The following is a 19,186-nucleotide window of genomic DNA, read 5'->3' as shown; positions in this document are numbered from 1 at the left end:
TTGCAGAACGAGTGGCTCGTCCAGCGCTTGGTCGGACAAGTGCTCTCGATGCCGATCGTCAACACATTTCACTTTCAACCGGACGGTTCGATCTCGCGCATGGACACGGCCGGCAGCATCATTCCCGCTTTGCTCGCACTCGTCGGTGCCGAGAACGCACTTCTCATTGTTGACGGAGCTCAGATACAAGCCAACGGCGAGCTCACGATACCACGATGATCAAGAGATGGCGCTGGTTGCAAGGAACCGATGGCAGTATTGCTACTACGTTATTGGACTAGTACACGTGTCGGGGTATGAATGACATTGTACGTTGTTGACACGAACGCACGATGACGTGGCACCATGGCAAGTCACGCCACGAGGAACGTTTGCGCGAGGCAGTCGGCGACCGTTGGCATCTGTCTTCTGTCGTAGCAGCGGGGGTGATTCAGCATACAACCAAACAGGCTAGACATTCGGAGACGAAAAATGTTGGCTTGCGGCATCCAGGGCTCGAACCGTGTCCATCAATCCAGCTGGCAATGCCCAGGCCCAACGTTCGACGCCACGCCAAGGTAGCGCTTTGTAAAGGCGAAAGATTAGTACGAGTAAACGCTTTACTGCGGGATGGGGTAGTGCTTTGTACGGCGCCTTCTTCCAGCCTGAGGCTGGCTCCTCGGCCACGACACACTGCCACGAGTCTGTCGCTTGTAGAAATGAGAGGAATGTATGTCGGTGGGAATTGAAACACACGGTGAAATACGCATGTTCACCCATCGCGGCTTTTGATGCCCACGACAAACAAGACGAAGTAGCGCAAGCCGCGCCTCACGCGGAAGGAGGTGCAGCGACGCTACCGCCAAGGCCGTCGCGCTGCGTACGAAGCGCTCGAGACGTCGGTCGCGGCCCTCCACGCGGACGTCGCTGCGCACCAGCGCCACCTCGCCGCACTGCGAATGACCGCCGTCCGCCAGCACGAGACCGAGCTCCAAGTCGTGCTCGAGTACTTTCGCCTCTTTCGCCACGGGTGCCCGGTCGCGACGCGCGAGATACACGCCTTCTTGCACACGTACATGCATTCGGACGTGCGCCTCCGTGGCCAGGTGCGTTGCTTCTATGTCCATGGCAGGCTCACGACACGTTGGGCAGACAGGGCATGACGCGCTGTTGCAGCTCTGGCGCTTCCCGAACGCAATCAGCCACGGCTTTTGCATGGAGACGCCAGCGATCCAAGCCATCGAGCTGGGCCCGACAGTGATGGTGCGGGCGGGAATCACCGCGCGCCTGCGCATCTCGCGGACGACGGTCACCGCCTTGTACCCACAACTCCTCTCAGACGAAGCGCTTGTGCAGAGGCTCGTTGGGCAAGAAGTGCATTTGACGATCGTGTGTCATTTGTACTTTGATGAATCGGCTCGCGTCATCGAGATTGACGCGCAGAGCGACAACCGCATGACCGTGGGGTTGAACCAACTCTTGGGCTCGCTCGACGACACATATCGCGCTGTTGCATAAGACCACGACTACGAATACAAGATGTCCACTTCGATAGCCCGAGCTGCGATCGTGTTGAAGTGTTTGGCCTCGCTTGGCATTGCAGCGTCGACGGCTGCAAAGGCGTGGCCAGTACCATGTGCTAGTGTCATGGCATCCACGTCGGGCCACTCGTACGTGGCTTTGTAGTTCATTGCGCTCTTCCTAAGGCGCCTCGTGCAAACTTGGTTCAGTAATGCATAAACCATCGTATCGTGGCGGCACGATCTTTCAGAAAGGACGCCAAAGGACCCGGTAGCCGGCTGGGACTCGTCGGCGGTACCTGCTTCTTTCGGCCAAGCGTATCGTGTTGCTTGGCCCCCATCAAGAGCAAATGATGTACATGTATACGAATATATAGTTGAAGCAAGTACGGGACACAAACCGCTCACGCCGCGTGTGAGGTCGGAAAGGACTCGGCCGACGGCGACATGAGGTTGTCTTGAAGCGACCCGCTGTCGCTCGTGATTGCGCTTGTTGCGTGCTTGACGCGGTAGACGTACACGACGCCCGCAATGCCAAAGTAGACAGCAGCGGCGATAATGGACACGAGAAAGTCGGACGACTGCGCGCCTTGGTACACGATCGACGCAAGGATCACAAACACCATGAGAAAGCAAACCACGGCGCCGGGCAAGCCAAAGGGCGACTTGTACGGGCGCTCCATGTCGGGTGCGGACCACCGGAGCTTGATGAACGACGACATCTGGAACGCGTACGATACGAGCGCGCCAATGAGCGAGAGGTTGATGAGCACCGCGGTCATGACGGCGTCGCCGATCGTAAAGTGCAATCTAAGAAAAGCCAATAAGATTGCAACTTGCTCGAAAAAACGAAAAAAACATACACGATGGCGAGGAGGAGGCCCAACGATGTGCCCGAGAGCAGCGCCACGTACGGCGTGTGGCGCGTCGGGTGCAGCTTGGCGAGGGCGCTCGGAAGAATACCTTCGCGCGCCATTGCGTACAAGAGGCGGCCCATCGCGTACAAGAACGAGTGGAAGCTGGAGAGGAGGCCGATGATGAGCAGCACCGAGACGCCGCGGACCGCGCTCGTGTCGCCAAAGATGGTCTTGTATCCTTCAAAGAGCGGTGCGAGCGAGTTCATGATGCCGACGGCACCCGGTGCAATTGCCGTGTTGAAAAAGAGCGTCAGGAACGCCAAGGTGCAGAGCGAGACGAACGAGAGGATGATGCCCCGGGGCATGTGCGTCGCGGGGTCAACCGTCTCTTCGACCGCGAGCGGGAGCTCCTCGATGCCAAAGAAGAACCACATCGCGAACGAAAAGCCGCTGAAAAGCCCCCCGACGCCGCCTTGGAACTCCCAGTCATCGGCCACGATCCACTTGTCGTAGTCAATGTGAAAGGCAGCGCCAACGTAGAAAATGACGAGGAAGAGCACCGAGAGGCACGTCGCGACCACTTGGATGTTGAAACTCATGGCGACACCGCCAATGTTGAGGAGCACAAAGATGCCACAGAAGAGCACCCACCAGAGCGGGCTCACGCTTGAGCTTAGCCCGAGGACCTCGTTCATGTAGCCCGAGTTGGCCGAGCATGCGATTGCGACGACAACAACGACCTTGAGCGCCTCGGCAAGGCCCGCAAAGTAGGCGGCGCCCGGGCCCCACGCCTTTTGGGCAAAGATGTAGGGGCCACCGCCGCACGGAATCGCAGTCGAGAGCTCCGCGATGGAGAACGCGAGCAGCATGTAGAAGATGGACGCGATGCCGAGGTTGATGAGGTACCCGAGAAAGCCGGCGCTGAGGCCGGCCTGCCACCCGAAAAAATCGCCGCCAATGACCGTGCCGACGCCGAGGGCCCAGAGGTGCTGCGTCTTGGCGAACCGAGCGTGCTCGAGCGACTCTTGGTGCTTGATGGCTTCGGGCATGGCTGCGAATTGAAATGTGAACGCTCAACGCCCAGCGCTGGGAAAGGCCCAAAATCGGTGAAGTGATCGCGGCTCTGATATTCTTGAGGGCCTGTCCAGGCAGTAGCAAGCGAGATAGGCAGCAAAATGCACAGCTGACACGATATGATAGAGGGACCAGTAATACCGTAGCCGCGGCTGAATAGTGGTGATGAGCATATGCGCAAGATGCAAGCACCACCGAGGAAGCCGAAGCGATCACCTTTTGCCGGCCCAGACACCCCTTCATCAAGCTCGCTGTGCGCACAACTGGTGCGCGGATCGGTCGAGTCGGAAACCAGACGTAGCTGTTTGCTCGACGTGTGGCGCGCTGAGGCGTTACCAGACCAAGCGGGCTTGCTGGTCACATCAGTCGCGTCGTTCAAGGATGAGGAAGTAGCTGTGCTTGCCCAGCCTTCGCAGCGTGCTGGCCCCATATCAGTCTACCTGTCAACATACATGCGCCGCCACCAATGAAGGCGCGCCACGGACCACTCCCTCGACAATTCAGAGCTTGAGTTGCACCCAAGTTGGTTCCTCTGGAATTTTGGATTTGCATGAAATTGACCGATTTTCGTACCCGACAACGTCGAAGATCGCAATACGATGGGGTTCCGCCTCGACCGCACGTCGCTGCTGCCAGGTTTCGCAGCCCTAACAGCGACTGCCGCGACGCTCCTCGGACCTCTTCGCGCCCACAAGCTCATCGTTGGTATGCTTTGTATGGTCCACAGGCGAAATGACTGGGGCGTGAGTAGATGGCGACGAGTCGCGGCTCACGTCGCACATCGCGGTCGTCCTGCGCAGCGTGGCGAGCGAAAGTCCAACCATGGGTCTTCTCCGAGACGCCGTCACAGCACACGATCGTGCGCATGGAACAGTGCGCATCTTTATGTGTCGTCTGCGAGTACGAGCTGCCGATAGGGCTGCACGCTGCTGGTCAACCTCGTCCACGCCTTCGCCGAGGCAGCGCTGGTGCTGCAAGCCCAGTCGATCGATCCGTACGTTGCAACCTTGCGCAGTTACTAGCGCTGGTAGCTTGTCGTGCCCTAACATGTGTGTAGCATCGACATTGCATCGCGCTTCCAGGACGCGCTGGCCATTGCGCTGGCGACCTGTGACCGCATGGTGATCAACGTCCACGAGTGGCTCCGCGAGGCCTCGTTTCAGTCCGCAAGAGGAAGCCCACTCGAGGCGCTCGGGGCGGCGCTCATGTAAGCTAAAGTACCCTCTTGTCAGCACGCGCCTGGATCTGCTCGGGTAGCTCCGACGAGTGGGAAGAAGCCATGGCGATGGCCCTCGCGATCGCCCACAAGATACCGTCGCTACTCTCGGACGCGTATCGCTCGCTCACTGCTGTGCACTGGTATCCGACTGCTGGCGCCACGAATACGCGCTTGGTCGATGGACTGGTCGTGCCGGTGGATCTCGCGCCGTCGCTCGCGCGGTCGCCGACCCATGTGGCCTCGATGGTGCTCATCGACGGGTCGATCGCCTTCTCCCAAGCGCTTTGCGATGCCCTTGTAGCGAGTCACGCCGACGGACTCGTTGCCGCTTATGGCATCGACGCCCAGCTCGACGACTGGTGCCGTGCTCACCATGTAGTATGCTTTGCTACGCTGCAGCTCCACGCGGTGCGCGCGCTTCGACACCTCTTGTCTGTCTCATTTTCAAATGCCAGGTCGCAGCTGCGTTTCAAGTGCCCGTGTTTGAGAGCACATCGGTGTTTGTCTCGTCGCCGCAGGTGTCGCACCTGGCGCCGTCCGTGCTTGTGCAGCGATACCAAGGCAGTGGCGCGGTCGATAGGACGGCAGAAGACGACGAACCGACGATGGGTTTTCTGCAGCTGACGCGGCCCGGCCTGCGCCACGTCTCGCTTTTCGTCCGGCGGAGCTGCTTGTCGCTCGCGCAGGACGCTGTCAAGACGATACAAAGCTGCTTGGCTCGGCTCCACCACGCGCGCTACGATGATCGCATGCTGCCGGGTGGCGGCGCGGTCCTTGTCGCGATTGCAGCGGCGCTGCAATCGCGAGAGAACCTTGCAGTGATTGCCACGGCGTTCGAGTCGACCGGCTTGCAACTGCTGCAGAACGCTTCGTCGTTGCCGTATTTAGAAGCCAAGAGCACTTGGCGCCGCGTCTACGCAGCGTACCGCGCGGGCTTCCACGAGAGCGACAAGTTCTTAGAAACGGCATTCTACGGCCGCCAATTGCGGCTCCTTGACGACCACCGCGTGCGCTTTGACAGCTACGTTAGCACCAAAGACGGGCTTCGGGCCGCCACGCGCCTCGTGACGATGACGGCCATGCTCGGGCCGGCCGTCATCAACGTTCCGTGACGTGTCGACAGGAGTGATCACATGGTGGACTGCGTGCATACAGCAACAAATGACACGTTATCGAACCCCGAGGTCTTTTGTAACATACAAAATGACAAAATTGGCCTGCTGCTACTCGTTGCGAGCGCGTTTGCCGGGCGGAGCTTCTTGGCGACGAAGGTGTCGACGATCTTCTTGGTTTTGACGCCGCCGTTGGGTCCGGAAGGGCACCCACGACAGTTGTGCAGGTTGACGTCGAGAGCACTGGGGAGCCCGAGTTGCCGCCTTGCGTATCCAGGTCGTACCCGATTTTTTCTTCGACACAAACGTTGATGCTCGCGTTCGTGACGACACCGGGCTTGCCCGAGTCGACGACAACCGCCGCGTGCTGCGGCCACCAGCGCCAATGATGTGGATCTCTTCGCCGAGTTGCATTGAGAGGTACCCCACTGCGTCAGATCCACGTTCCCAATATATAAGAGTGCCAAGTCCATGTTGTTGTCGAGGTAGACAAGCTCGGCCTCGGTGGCGACGACCGAGCACTTGCACGCGACCGCCTTCTTGTTGTCGGCGTCGTCGCAAACGCCGAGCTCGACTTGGACCTTTTGCACCGCCGCGTCCAGCGTCTTGATGCAGCGGTGGTTGGTCACGAGGTGGCCCTCCGAGCCGAGGCGTCACCTCGTGCAAAGCGCCTTGCCGTTGATGAGCAGCCGCGCGATGGCGACCGCCGACGGCTGCTTGTTCACGTCGTCCTTGCCGCACACCGCTTCGGGCTCAAAGGACGACGGGTGCCAGAAACTCACCGTGTCGATCGACACCACTGGCAGCGTCGGTGGGCTGGCATACGTGTCGACCGTGTACGTGAGGACGACCTCGTCGCTTAGGATCCACGGCGCACAGGAGTCGCCGAGCGTCGTGTCACCACTGTAGCCGATGGACTCGTCTCGGCTCGTTAGCGTGACGTGGCCGCGGATCGGGACGCTCAGAGAGGCAAAGTGCACGGCCGTGTAGCTCGCGCCGCGTCACTGCGACAGTCGAGATATAGCGGCGGGTCATAGCCAACGTCAAGTGGAGCGACACGGGCGTGCACGGCGGCGGCGAGGAAGCATAGCAGCGATTTGACTCATGACCGCCAAGCGTGGCAATCACGCAGAACTTGATTGTGCGTCTGATTCAGTGCCGGGTGTCGACTGTGGGCATCGGAGTGTGCTCCGACGTCTCGAGGTTGGTGTCAGTCTATCCCTTGGTCTATCACCCTCATCATGATGATCCTTCTGGCTCAGCCCAATGAACCGCGATGATGATTTCGTACCTCTGCAAGAAGGATCCAAAACTGCAGACGAGCTCGAGTTGGGAGTGTCGTCCTTGTCCTGGCCAAAGCCCTTGGCCTCGCGCAAACGAAGCTGTCGAAGCAGTCGAATGGGACTCGGAGAAGAGGCTGGAAAGACGCGGCGGAATAAGAAACTCAGTCGTTCGAGCCCATCTCAGTGCAGATCTTGCTATAAGATCTACTGGACTCGAACGGGACGCCTCGCTCCCACCGAACGAGCCAGCTGAACGAGCCTGTATCGTGGCTGCTAATGAGCTCGTACCGTTGCTGGGGTTGTGACTTGGTGACCTCCGAGTGGCGCTGCGGCCGAACTGGTGGATGTAACACCGACGCAGATTCCATGATGCAGCACGAGCGAAGGGACACCGACAAATCGACCAAGCTCCTAGATGCTCGAGTGGTTGGAGTTCGAGCAAGAGAGCGTGCGTAGAGTGAGAAAGAAGTGGTGATCTTGAAGTTTAATTGGGCGCTAGAACTATGCGAGCGATGGCGAGCTATGCGACTACACGGGGCGTCGAGGAGGAGACACGGACGGGCTCGGTCGAGCGAGAATGCAGTAGGATGGACTAGTAGAGACAGAGCTCACAAAGCTCCAATAAAAATAATCGAATGAAAGTCCCTCAGATATGAAATTTGTACAACTAACGTCTTTCGTTCAGACCATATTGCTACGGCAATCAGATCGCCCGACGCGTTTTGAAGTCATTGGGACATTCACACACACAAAAGCAATTTCACACATCGAATCACGCGCGTCGAGATGTGGGAGTCTCGACCGCCGACGCCAGATACAGAAAAATACAGAATAAAATACAGAAAATACACATCCTACATATGTAGACCGAGCCCAGTCCAAACAACAAAGAGTGTTTGATGAGGGGCAGTAAATATACAATTTCCCAGGCATATATTTATCTATACATACGCGAGTTCGGAAAGCAGTGCAAGTTTACTTTTCCTTCTTCGCGACGCGGTACGAACCGACGACCACGGCGTGGTCACGCTCATACGGCTCGAGCGTAAGCTGCTCGGCGGGCTTGAACTGGTCCTGCTGGAGCTTCTTGACTTCGCGCGTGAAGACGGCCTCGGCGGGCGCCGTCGAGTCAATGCAGCTGGCCTTGATCGAGACGACGAAGTGGCCGCCGTTCTTGAGGAAGTACGAGGCGTTGAGGGCGACGATACGGGCCTGATCGGGCTGGGCGACATCGGCGAAGATCGTGTCGACCATCGGCACGAGCATGCGGTACTTGAGCGGGTGGCGAGCATCTTCAATGATCGGGATCACGTTCGTGCGCGACTTGGCCATGTTGATGAGATCGCGGCCCGAGCGGTGCGAGAACTCGACAGCGTACACGGCGCCCGTGGGGCCGACAATGTCCGAGACGTGCGAGACGGTCGTACCCGAGGCACCACCGATGTAGAGGACCTTGGCGCCGGGGCCCATCCAGATGTTGTCGACACCGCCGAGGATCGCGGCAGCCAACTTGGAGCGGAACGGGTTCCACACGCGGTACTCGACCTTCTCGGTACCCTCGCCCGAAGCGGCAGGCACATCGACCGAGATACGCTTCTCGCCGTAGACCGACTTGCCGGGCGTCGAGTTGAGCGTCACGAGAGCATCTTCCTTGCCGCGGGCAATGAAGACACCGCCGTGGCGATGGGGCTCGACGATGACCTTGTTGCCACCGGCCATGCCGCCACGACCACCGCCGCGACCGCCGCCACGACCGCCGGCACCACGGCCACCGGCACCACGGCCGCGACCACCATCGCCACGGCCACCACGGCCACCACGGCCGCCGGGAGCAGCACCACGACCGCCCGAGAAGCCGCGGCCACCGCCACGACCACCAGCGCCACGACCGCCGCCACGGCCACCGCCACGTCCACCGAAACCACGTCCAGACATCTTCGTTGAGGTTGGTAAATTGAAAATGGAACGGATAGGAAATCTATGGCTTGGATGAGCTCTCGAGCTGGGAACCAACCACCGAGCGCGTTTGCCGCCACATGTGATTGGTGGAGCTAAGAAAAAAAGCGCACTTTAACGAATGTATGCAAATTGGTCCCGCTGAGCGACCAGTCGTTCGGTGGCGTCCTCCTTAAGTGCGCGGACTTTACCGAAAAGATCTACACGGGCGTCTGTTGCAAGCCGGCCGAGGACGGTGGCCGAGCATGCGCTAAAGCATGGGCAGGCGCATGCGGTCGCTGCTGCTTGCAGCGGAAGCAAGCACCTTGACGGCGGCTATGGCTTCCACAGCTTAGCGATGGTGGAAGGTGTGGTCGGCCTCGAAAGTGCCTCTACTCGAGATCCGTGGATCATCTTGAGAGGTGCTTGGCTCTAAGCCAGCTTGGACCTGTATGGGTGGGCCGCGACTGCAGTGGGTGGCGCTGGTATAGCTCTGTAGCCTAGCTCAGCAAACGCGCTTAGCAATCGAAAAAATGGAACATGGTGCCACCGAGACGAGGTTGGCGGGCCGCGCCGCCGAGGATGCTGCCTACTAGTACGCAATGACCGCACAAGCAGCGTCCGCGATGCGATGTACTTGTACACATAGGGTAGTGGTGGCAACCTTCTTGACGCCCGCGTTAGCATGCTAGCGCGTCGTACTGGACAGCTCGGGCGTGATGCGAGCCGAGCGCGTCGCTGCACGTACGAAGGGCATGGAAGCAGGTCGCGGATACCGGGAGTATAGTTTGTACGCATTATGTCAACCCAAGTAGTGTTGACGTAGCGGCTCGAGCTGCTGGAGGCAGTCGTTACCATTAGTCGGGAAGACACACCCCTTGTGGCTGACGCTGCGCGACAGGCAACACATTCGGGTAGCAACAAGTACCAGCCACGAGCTACATTGGCCTGAACTAGCGTTCAAGTGGATCCGGCGATCATGCTTGAATTTGTCCATGTGTGAAAATGACTGCATTGCGTGGTCAACTGCGAAGCGCTTCGTGTCAATGTCGGTATCTACCTCCAAGCACCGACGCTTGTCTCCTTGACGCTGCTGACAACGCACCTCCAGTCGCTACAGTCACTCGCTAGGTACATCGACCCACGTCAGCCACGACGTATGTACTCCATAAGCAAGGCATTCATCACGGTACTCGCTGCATGCGGTATCCGTACCCTGAACAAGGCGTCGTCCCTTGTGCTTGCCTCTAGATGGGAGCACACAAACTGTACCGGCTCGTTGCATCACGGAGGATGATGCATGGGCAACGACCGCCGTGGCTTCTGCAAAGCAACGCCGTCATCGAGGAGCGAGGCAGCACCGAGCGACGTTGGGTGCGAAGTGCAATGATGACTCCACGCAATCCCTGCTATCGTGCCTCCCGTCCTCTCTATCGAGTGATTTTACTCACACAGATCTACTGGCGGAAGCAAAAGGAGAACCTTCGAGCCAAGATGATGGTGTCGTTGATGCCCAACTGGACTGGGCATGGCAAGCACTGTCGGTGGAAACAGCGCAATGCAGGACACGGCGCCCAACAGAGTTTGCTGGACGCTAGCTGCTACTAGTATGGCTGGTGCAATGCAAGCATGGAGCAGGTTGCATTGAACTGTTTTAGAGTAGTTCCGCGACGGATCCAGTTTCTACCTTTCTAACAAAGCGATGCTGTCGCTTAGAGATCGCCGGGAAGGACCTCGGTGACACGCAAGACCGTGACTTGGCGGCGGTACCCGTTCCACCGGCGGTAGTTCTTTCGGCGCTTCTTCTTGAAAATATCAATCTTTTCGTCGAGCGTTTGCTCCTCGACGCGGGCTTGGACCTTGGCACCCGTGATGAACGGGCGGCCGATGATCGTCTGGTTGGGCGACCCGATCAAAAGCACCTAGCGACAAGGCGCTAAGATACGATGCATCGACCAACAAACGTGATATACCTCGTTGAGGTCCATGATCGTGCCGACCTTGGCGTCAATGATCTTCTCGGCAATGACCACGTCGCCCTGCCATGGCGCAACATGAGCTACGTGCTGTACGCGAAGCGAAAAGCAGCGTACCTGTGTCACCTTGTATTGCGTGCAGCCCAATTTGACGACGGCAAAGATATCGCCGGCCGCCGCCGACGCGCTCAAGGTGGCGTCGGTCTGCGGGTGGCGCACGATCGAGAAGCTCGCGGGCGTGGCGGCGTCCGAAGAGAAGGCGCGGAAGGCAGCCGGCATCAGCGGGCGCGAGGCGCGAGCATGAGCGAACGCGCGGAACAGAGCCATCTTTTGCTGAAGAGCGCAGACCACCAATTGCTCGAAAAGGAACGGGGTCGCCATTTCCAACACCATTTTGGCCAATCACATGTCGACCTTTCTAACCGACTTGAGAGCTCGGTTATATAACCGAAATTGCAACAAACCGGCGAATCGGCTGCAAGTGGCTTACACTATTTATCGGTTTCTCGTGGTGGCCGGCAACCCAATCATACGTAAATAGTGTGAACGAGAAGGTGCCTTGTTGGCCTGTCTACGGCGATCCGCTTTGTCCATCCTACACTCGTACTACCGTCGTTGGACCACCATCTCTGTGTTGAGATAGGATGCTTTATGCAGCATAGGCGCATGGAAGACGTGTCCTGGCGCCGTGTGATGCTCGGAGGCTTCGAAACGGCTACTGCCGAAGCTTCGATGGCGTGCGCGTAGCCACGTGTCCGCAGCGCAAAATGCTTGTTCGGCATGTGTCTAAAAAGACCCAAGAATCTCTTTCGCGGACTGAAGCAAAACCCGTCTCGTCTGCAAGTTGAATCTCGAGCTTCGCGAATCTCAGCCGCGCGTCCTGTTTCTTCGCCTTGGTGTGAAGCAAGGCGCGAGCCAACCAAACACACGCGGTTCCAAGTTCAACCCCGCACGTGCGTCCAAGTGCGCGTGGGTGTTTACCAAGCGCGAGCACTTCCGGCGCATCTTCCGGATACGAGCGACAGCACGCCATACGATTCGTCCATTGTGGCCAATCACATCGCAAAGATCCCTGCGAAGCTTCTATATTCGGATATTCACAGCAATGGCGGCAACCGATTGGCCATGCCCGCACCCACTCGGGGGCAGCCAATGGATATCCCGGCCATACAAACTTGCAGTGTGTATGGTCTGCGGCCAGCAAGCGCTGGGCCGCTTTTTAAAATCGTCCGCCGAATTCATTGAATGAGCAATACAAAAGGCCAATGATATTTTGACACGCCGACCGACGTGGCGCCATGGATTTGGTTTACGGCGAGTGACTCAATGTTTGTATGGCAGCGTGGCTACCAGATCTGAGGTGGCTCATTTTCGAATTTGCCTTTTCGAGCTCACGAACAAGATGGCGTCCATGGGAGACTACCGCGTTGCTGACATTTCGCTCGCCGACTTCGGCCGCAAGGAGATCGAGATCGCCCAGATCGAGATGCCCGGCCTCATGCAGTCGATCGCCGAGTACGGCCCGTCGCAGCCGCTCAAGGGCGCGCGCATTGTCGGCTCGCTCCACATGACGATCCAGACCGCCGTCCTCATCGAGACGCTCAAAGCGCTCGGCGGTGACATCCGCTGGTGCTCGTGCAACATCTTCTCCACGCAAGACCACGCCGCCGCTGCGATCGCCCGCGATAACTCCGCCGCCGTGTTTGCCTGGAAGGGCGAGACGCTCGAGGAGTACTGGGAGTGCACCTTGAACGCCGTCACGTGGCCCGAGGACGATGGCAAGGGCGACGGCCCGGATATCATTGTCGACGACGGTGGCGATGTCACCCTCCTCATCCACGAAGGCTACAAGGCCGAACAAGAGTTCGCCAAGAACGGTACCCTTCCTGACCCGGCCTCGACCGACAACGCCGAGTTCAAGTGCGTCCTCGGCCTCATCCGCCGCACGCTCCAGACCGACCCCACCAAGTGGACCAAGATCGCCAAGCGCTGCAAGGGTGTCTCGGAGGAGACTACCACGGGCGTCCACCGTCTGTACCAGATGGAAAAGGCCGGCAGCCTTCTGTTCCCGGCTATCAACGTCAACGACTCGGTCACCAAGTCCAAGTTCGACAACCTCTACGGCTGCCGCCACTCGCTCCCCGATGGTATCATGCGTGCCACGGATGTCATGCTTGCCGGCAAGCGCGCCGTCATCTGCGGTTTCGGTGATGTCGGCAAGGGTTCCGCTCAGGCCATGAAGGCCGCCGGTGCCATCGTGTACGTCACGGAAGTTGACCCCATCTGCGCCCTCCAGGCCGCCATGGACGGTTTCCAGGTCGTGCGCCTCGAGACGGTCGTCGGCGTCGCTGATATCTTCATCACGACGACGGGCAACAAGGACATCATCATGACCCACCACATGGCCAAGATGAAGAACAACGCCATCGTCGGTAACATTGGTCACTTCGACAACGAAATCGACATGCTCGGCTTGGCCAAGGCCACCAAGCGCCAGAACATCAAGCCCCAGGTCGACCGCTTCGTCTTCCCGGATGGCCATGGTGTCATCATGCTTGCCGAGGGCCGCCTCTTGAACTTGGGCTGCGCCACGGGCCACCCGTCGTTCGTCATGTCCAACTCGTTCACGAACCAGACGCTCGCCCAGATCGAGCTCTGGAAGGAGAAGGACTCGGGCAAGTACGAGACCGGCAAGGTGTACGTCCTCCCCAAGCACCTCGACGAGAAGGTCGCGCGCCTCCACTTGGCCAACCTCGGTGTCGAGCTCACGGTCCTCTCCAAGGAACAGGCCGACTACATTGGCGTCAACGTCGCGGGCCCCTTCAAGCCGGAGACCTACCGCTACTAAGTTGCCTCGTGTTTTGTAATACTTAACGAGGAGCGATGTCAGCTGTACTTAAGTCTACTTGGTCCATACACACAGCCGATGCAAGACAACGTTCCGTACGCTGCACATTACGGAATAAGAATTAGGATCAAGATGAGCGCGACCGTCAAGATGGCGATGATGATGTAGTAGGCGCAGACCTACGACGCAGCGAATGAGGCCTCGGTTGTAGCAACGGAGCTGTGAACCTGCTTCTTGCGCTTGTTGACAGCCTTGGCCACCTCTGCTTGGGCCGTGAGCTCGGCGGTGGCAGCGACTGTTGTCTATGCCGGTGGCCGTGCAGCTTATTGGAAGGATAATAGAGCACGCACCTGTCCAAGGTTGGAGATGATGACGTCCTGTGCAGCGACCTCGTCCTGCGCAGCTATCGCGTGGTTCTTGATGCGCTTCGCCCCCGCGAGGATCTCGTCAAGGTCGCCTTCCTACGCCGCCCATGTAGGAGGTCGACCATGCTCGTAGGGCGTACCTGGTTCTGTCGCTGCTGCTCCAATGTCATCATGGGCGGTGGGTCGCGGGGCGTCGCCAGCTCCTCGAAGCTCGTCTGCTGAGGCATCTTGCCGGCCGTTGGCAAGCAGAATTATGAATCATGCAACATGAAAAATCATCTTGAACAACGTATTTGCGGTTGAAATTATTTCTACTTTCTCGCTATTTTGGGCTCGTTGACTCAGTTCCGGATGACATCGAGCGCAAAGGGGCGCTCACGTGCATGAGAAGAAGCCTCGGCGTTCAACTGCAGGCCGTACCATCTTGCGAGGTGTCCACCGCGGCCACACGTCCGTGACGGCTCGACAAGATTTTTAACCTTGTATAAAGTATACACATACAAGCATAAGTCGATTTGCCGCTGGCTGCATCCACACGCCGGCGAGAGGCGAGGGCCATGTTGGTGGACCCTTGCCACTGCTGATTTCGCTCCCACGACGAACGGCTGCGTGGAAAAGACGCTAGTTGTTTTGACGAGGCGAATACACGCACGAATCATCAGGGAAATCTATGTACGTGCTTGGCTTTGTGCATTGAGATGAGATGCAAAAATGGGCGTCGCGGTACCATTGCGATAGAGCCACATACGTACGAGGGGCTCTGCATATCACGCGTGCGTATGTACGATATCGGTACAACGTTGTAGAACCAAGAGGTACAACGCAAATGACTGGAGCTGTTGCCGGCTGCTGGCGGCTCGACAACTTGGCGGCCATATCGAACCATTCCCAGCAACTCCAAAAGCTGAATATTACTCGGCCTCGACCCAACTGGTGGAGGTAGTAACCATCGTCGACGCTCTGGCGCATTGCAATAGAGCGTGCAATGGTGCGTACATGGAGCCTCCCACCACGTACTAAAGTATAGCAACGTAGCGAACTGCAGGGAGATGCTGGAATGTCTGCATACGAAGCATCACAAACCCAGTATTCCTACGCTACGCATAGGCACAAGGCTAGCCTTTTAGCTTATCTCGTGGGATATGCTCTGGTCTTGGCGTGGTGTTCGAATCTCAAGATTGGCGCGGCAAAAGCCGTTGAACTCAGAAACGCCGAGGTGAAAAATGAAAACCACCGAGCGGGAAACGTTTCGCACGCATCCGGATACTCCTGTACTTACGACGTCGACCGACGGCGTATGTGCCGTGCTTGCTGCAGACGAGCCGCAGACGACACGAAGGAGGCACACTGGACGAGGTGCTTTCAGCGAGGAGCGCCAAGCTTTGAAAGAGAGCTCCTATGCACTGCGTCCCGGGCAGGGTGTCGTAACGCCGGTGCATCCGGAAAATACGGATAAGAGGTTCCACAATCGAGGGTGTATCCGGAGTGGTTTGGAACCAGGCCGCCAGACGACACAGGGCACAAGACGACAACAAGGGCAGGATGCCAACACCGACTGCGCTCAAGCAGCAGAAGCTGCTGGCCGAGAAGGCGATGCTCGAGCGCTCATTGCAGCTCATTGAGTCCGGCACGCACGAGGACTTCATCGCGCGCCTATCGCCGCTCGTTCAGGACAAGCAGCGCATCCTTGCGTTTGGCGAGACGCGCACGGCCCACTTGGCGGCGAGCGCGGACGTCATCTTCACGTACGAGAGCGAAGAGGCCGAGAAGGAGTACGTCGCAGCCTGCGCAAAGCTCAAGCACGACATGCTTGAGGAGATTCGGCTCGAGATGAACCGCGCCGTGGCCCAACGCGCCCATGGCGCCGGGTCGCACTCGTACAACAAAGCGTCCATGGCCTACAACCGCCAAGCGTCTCGAAGACACACACGTAGCCGCAAGAAGCCTCACGCAGCATTTTCGCTGGGCGACGACTGGAGCAACTCGCGCTCGAAGCGGCCAGCCACGGTCTTTACACCGCTCGCCAAGATGCTGAGCTCGACCGAGATTGGTGGCGACCTTCGCCTCCTCGAGGAGGCGGCCGATGCGTTTGCCTCTGCTACGATTGCCAAGGCGCGCAAGGGCAACGACGACGACGGGAACCCGATCTTTGCTCGCTTTGAGAAGGGCAAGATGCTGTACAAGGACTGGATTCTCCAGGAAGGCGACGAGATTCACATCACAAAGCCGTCGAGCGCAAGCTACTTTGCGATCATTTGCGACTTGACATCGGCCGAAATCTTTGTCCTCAAGGAAAGCGGCAAGTACAGCCGCGTGCTGGTGCAGGACTTGCGCTCGGGCTTTGTCTCGGTCGAGCCCGCTGACGCCGACGAGGCAGCCAATCTTGCAGGCCACGACGACGACGAGTAGTACAACGACTGCATGCGGCGAGGACGCGTTGTGTATTTCTCGTCGTTTAGTGCGGGTATTGCTTCTTAATTAAAGCTTGTTTTCGTCCTTGTCCGTGTACATGTCGGGCACCTGAAGACCCACGAGACGCGCCGACTTGTTGACGATCTCCTTCGAGCTGAACCGCTTCTCAATGCCCGCGTCCAACGACCACAGCGTCTAGCACAAGCGAGTTTGCACCTTGTGCATCGTAGCCATCGCGTACCTTTTGCTCGGCGACACCGCTCCAAAGCGTCAAGAGGTCCGTGGCCTCGCTGCGGTAGTGCTTGATCTTCTCGCGGTCCGTCTCGAACTGGCGCGCACGGTACTGAGTTGGAGGAGACAAATGAGCAGCGTCGAGCAATAAGATCAATGATATACCTTCTCAAGGAGGAGGTTAGCCCAGAGCTTGTTGCCCGTGCTCTCGCGGTTGATGCGGACAAGCGACCGCAGCGTCTTCAAGACGTCCGTCTTGGACCCCATGCGCAAGCTTCGAGACATCGTCGTCCTTTCTTCGGGTGGTGGCAGGCGCGATTCGACTGAGCGCCGCGGGATTCACACCTCGTATAGTGTGTGATATTTAGACTTAAATAGTGTTGTGGTTGTGCTGTGCGGGACTCAAGATGTACTCCTGGCGGGACTCGAACAAGTTGCACGTACTGCACCACCACTTTAATCTGCACTGCTGTATAATACTACCGACCAGAATGGCCTGCTGCAAGCGACATACTGGGCTCTGCTTAAAACTGCCGTGTTGCAGCTCTGGCGCTCTTGGAAACGGCTCGGAGTTGCCAACTCCTTCCCAGCGCCCCAAATGGCTGAGATCTTATTGGCAGCAGATACCAAAGATCATCTGCTATGCTTTTATTGAAGCCATCGTGCTGCCCATGTGGCCACAGGGGCGGGCTTCGGCTCTCTTGTATGGGGTGCGTGGGAGTGTTGTCGTCATGACAGTGTCGACGCCACAACACTATTTGAAATCGCCGTTCAAGTGCGCGTTGAACCTAAGCGAAACCCGCACTTTGTCGGAACCGATACAAACCAATAATTTGATTCAATTGGGTGGCCTCTACAAGATCAAGCGACCACATTTGAAGTTGCGGCGCTTGGATCGACGACGGCTCATCGATGACGAAGACGATCATTCGCATTGGCACGGACGCGCCCCACATGGTACGAGCCTGGCAGCGCTTGGCGCTGGCAATGGATGGCCGCCTCATGCAGCCTCTACCTGCGTAGCCCGACACGGAATGTGAGGCAAGCACCAAGTTCCTCGAGTCGTTCAAGAAGAACTTCAAGATCAAGATCCAGAGCCTCGACGAAGAGAGCATGGTCTTTGACATGGTGGGCATTGACGCGTCGATCGCGAACGCGTTCCGCCGCATCCTTCTCGCCGAGGTCCCGACCATGGCCATCGAGCATGTGTACATCTGGAACAACTCGTCGATCATCCAAGACGAAGTGCTTGCGCACCGCTTGGGCTTGATCCCGCTCATGGTGGACCCGCGCGACTTTCAGTCGTTCCCGGGTACGCGCACACGTTTGACTGTGTCATGGCTCATGGAATCTTGTGTCTTGTGTAGAACACGAAGAGGCCGAGGCCACGGACGAAAACACGCTTGTCTTCAAGCTCGACGTGGTCTGCGAAGCGAGCAAGGAAGATCCGTCCGACATCTCCAAGGCCACGAACGCGTCCGTATACTCGCGTCACTTGGAGTGGATCCCGCAGGGCATGCAGGAGGAGCGCTTTGGCAACATCCGCCCCGTCTCGGAAGACATTCTCATTGCCAAGCTGCGTCCTGGCCAGTGCATTGCGCTCGAAGCCCATTGCCGCAAGGGTGTCGGCAAAGACCACGCCAAGTTCTCGCCCGTCGCCACGGCGTCGTACCGGTTGCTGCCGGACATTCAGTTCCCGGCGCCGCTCAAGGGCGCGGATGCCAAGACGCTCCAGAAGACGTGCCCCATGAACGTCTTTGACATTGAAGACTCGGTCGCGGTCGTCGCCCGCCCGCGTGACTGCACCATGTGCCGCGAGTGCATCCGCGCGCCGGGCTGGGACGCCAAGGTCAAGCTCGGCCGCGTGAGCGACCACTTTATCTACTCGGTCGAGACCGTCGGTATGCTCAAGCCCGAGGAGCTCCTGCCCGAGGCCCTCAAGGTGCTTATGGCCAAGTGCGACGTCGCGGTCGACTCGCTGAACGCTGTCGACGACGAGCTTAGCCAGGACGTCGAGATGGAAGAAGACGCCGACGAAGAAGCCGACGACGAATAAGCAGGCACCGATATATAATATATAAAGCACGACGATGAGCAAGGTAGATGAAGATATAGGAGGACGTTAGTACATTAGATGGCGAAAGTCGAGGTATGGAAGCGCACCGCTTCTACTCGTCGCCGTTGAGGAGCACCGAGGCCGCGCGGATGGTGGCGAAGAAGAGACCCATCTTGAGCACGTCCAGCATGAGCGCGCGGCGCTGCTTGCTGTGGTCGACTTGCGGCTTCTTCTTGACGGCGAACATGGCGGTTGTCTGTACTTGGCAGTCTTTTCGTGGCTGCCAAGCGCGGGCCGCGCAGCGCAACCGGATAGAAAA

The 19,186-nt window shown here is 58.3% G+C and overlaps 10 protein-coding genes across 10 annotated transcripts; 5 read left to right on the top strand and 5 right to left on the bottom strand.

Annotated features, from left to right (window-relative positions):
* Nucleotides 1-760: 760 nt before the first annotated feature.
* SDRG_07200 (hypothetical protein) lies at nucleotides 761-1,538 on the top strand. The gene is made up of 2 exons (XM_008613020.1): nucleotides 761-1,085; nucleotides 1,132-1,538. The coding sequence occupies exons 1-2, from the start codon at nucleotides 939-941 to the stop codon at nucleotides 1,495-1,497; spliced, it is 513 nt and encodes a 170-aa protein (XP_008611242.1). The 5' UTR covers nucleotides 761-938; the 3' UTR covers nucleotides 1,498-1,538.
* A 301-nt stretch (nucleotides 1,539-1,839) lies between these two features.
* Nucleotides 1,840-3,531, bottom strand: SDRG_07199 (hypothetical protein). Its single transcript, XM_008613019.1, has 2 exons — nucleotides 2,363-3,531; nucleotides 1,840-2,309 (listed from the first exon to the last, which is right to left on the bottom strand). The coding sequence occupies exons 1-2, from the start codon at nucleotides 3,403-3,405 to the stop codon at nucleotides 1,904-1,906; spliced, it is 1,449 nt and encodes a 482-aa protein (XP_008611241.1). The 5' UTR covers nucleotides 3,406-3,531; the 3' UTR covers nucleotides 1,840-1,903.
* A 498-nt stretch (nucleotides 3,532-4,029) lies between these two features.
* Nucleotides 4,030-5,761, top strand: SDRG_07198 (hypothetical protein; the record flags this gene model as incomplete). The annotated part of the gene is made up of 6 exons (XM_008613018.1): nucleotides 4,030-4,135; nucleotides 4,182-4,303; nucleotides 4,348-4,424; nucleotides 4,488-4,637; nucleotides 4,688-5,057; nucleotides 5,105-5,761. The coding sequence occupies 6 exons, from the start codon at nucleotides 4,030-4,032 to the stop codon at nucleotides 5,759-5,761; spliced, it is 1,482 nt and encodes a 493-aa protein (XP_008611240.1).
* Nucleotides 5,762-5,872: 111 nt separating this feature from the next.
* SDRG_07197 (hypothetical protein) lies at nucleotides 5,873-8,763 on the bottom strand (the record flags this gene model as incomplete). The annotated part of the gene is made up of 6 exons (XM_008613017.1): nucleotides 5,873-5,907; nucleotides 5,972-6,128; nucleotides 6,205-6,399; nucleotides 6,466-6,751; nucleotides 7,282-7,455; nucleotides 8,024-8,763. The coding sequence occupies 6 exons, from the start codon at nucleotides 8,761-8,763 to the stop codon at nucleotides 5,873-5,875; spliced, it is 1,587 nt and encodes a 528-aa protein (XP_008611239.1).
* A 1,824-nt stretch (nucleotides 8,764-10,587) lies between these two features.
* SDRG_07196 (hypothetical protein) lies at nucleotides 10,588-11,335 on the bottom strand. The gene is made up of 3 exons (XM_008613016.1): nucleotides 11,073-11,335; nucleotides 10,953-11,018; nucleotides 10,588-10,901 (listed from the first exon to the last, which is right to left on the bottom strand). Exons 1-3 carry the CDS (start codon nucleotides 11,280-11,282, stop codon nucleotides 10,692-10,694), a joined length of 486 nt encoding a protein of 161 aa, XP_008611238.1. The 5' UTR covers nucleotides 11,283-11,335; the 3' UTR covers nucleotides 10,588-10,691.
* An 883-nt stretch (nucleotides 11,336-12,218) lies between these two features.
* Nucleotides 12,219-13,850, top strand: SDRG_07195 (adenosylhomocysteinase). Its single transcript, XM_008613015.1, has one exon. The coding sequence runs from the start codon at nucleotides 12,358-12,360 to the stop codon at nucleotides 13,801-13,803; it is 1,446 nt and encodes a 481-aa protein (XP_008611237.1). The 5' UTR covers nucleotides 12,219-12,357; the 3' UTR covers nucleotides 13,804-13,850.
* Nucleotides 13,792-14,424, bottom strand: SDRG_07194 (hypothetical protein). Its single transcript, XM_008613014.1, has 4 exons — nucleotides 14,309-14,424; nucleotides 14,154-14,264; nucleotides 14,031-14,105; nucleotides 13,792-13,982 (listed from the first exon to the last, which is right to left on the bottom strand). The coding sequence occupies exons 1-4, from the start codon at nucleotides 14,393-14,395 to the stop codon at nucleotides 13,911-13,913; spliced, it is 345 nt and encodes a 114-aa protein (XP_008611236.1). The 5' UTR covers nucleotides 14,396-14,424; the 3' UTR covers nucleotides 13,792-13,910.
* Nucleotides 14,425-15,710: 1,286 nt separating this feature from the next.
* On the top strand, nucleotides 15,711-16,577 carry SDRG_07193 (hypothetical protein; the record flags this gene model as incomplete). Its single annotated transcript, XM_008613013.1, has 1 exon — nucleotides 15,711-16,577. The coding sequence occupies one exon, from the start codon at nucleotides 15,711-15,713 to the stop codon at nucleotides 16,575-16,577; it is 867 nt and encodes a 288-aa protein (XP_008611235.1).
* A 2-nt stretch (nucleotides 16,578-16,579) lies between these two features.
* On the bottom strand, nucleotides 16,580-17,155 carry SDRG_07192 (hypothetical protein). Its single transcript, XM_008613012.1, has 3 exons — nucleotides 16,977-17,155; nucleotides 16,822-16,923; nucleotides 16,580-16,775 (listed from the first exon to the last, which is right to left on the bottom strand). The coding sequence occupies exons 1-3, from the start codon at nucleotides 17,094-17,096 to the stop codon at nucleotides 16,647-16,649; spliced, it is 351 nt and encodes a 116-aa protein (XP_008611234.1). The 5' UTR covers nucleotides 17,097-17,155; the 3' UTR covers nucleotides 16,580-16,646.
* Nucleotides 17,156-17,659: 504 nt separating this feature from the next.
* SDRG_07191 (DNA-directed RNA polymerase I and III subunit RPAC1) lies at nucleotides 17,660-18,925 on the top strand. The gene is made up of 3 exons (XM_008613011.1): nucleotides 17,660-17,768; nucleotides 17,835-18,123; nucleotides 18,179-18,925. Exons 1-3 carry the CDS (start codon nucleotides 17,724-17,726, stop codon nucleotides 18,865-18,867), a joined length of 1,023 nt encoding a protein of 340 aa, XP_008611233.1. The 5' UTR covers nucleotides 17,660-17,723; the 3' UTR covers nucleotides 18,868-18,925.
* The last annotated feature ends 261 nt before the right edge of the window (nucleotides 18,926-19,186 follow it).

Source organism: Saprolegnia diclina (assembly GCF_000281045.1).
Source record: "Saprolegnia diclina VS20 unplaced genomic scaffold supercont1.20, whole genome shotgun sequence".
NCBI lineage: Eukaryota > Oomycota > Saprolegniomycetes > Saprolegniales > Saprolegniaceae > Saprolegnia > Saprolegnia diclina.
Note: the sequence above shows the minus strand (reverse complement) of the source record. Positions and strands in the feature narration are given on the sequence as shown.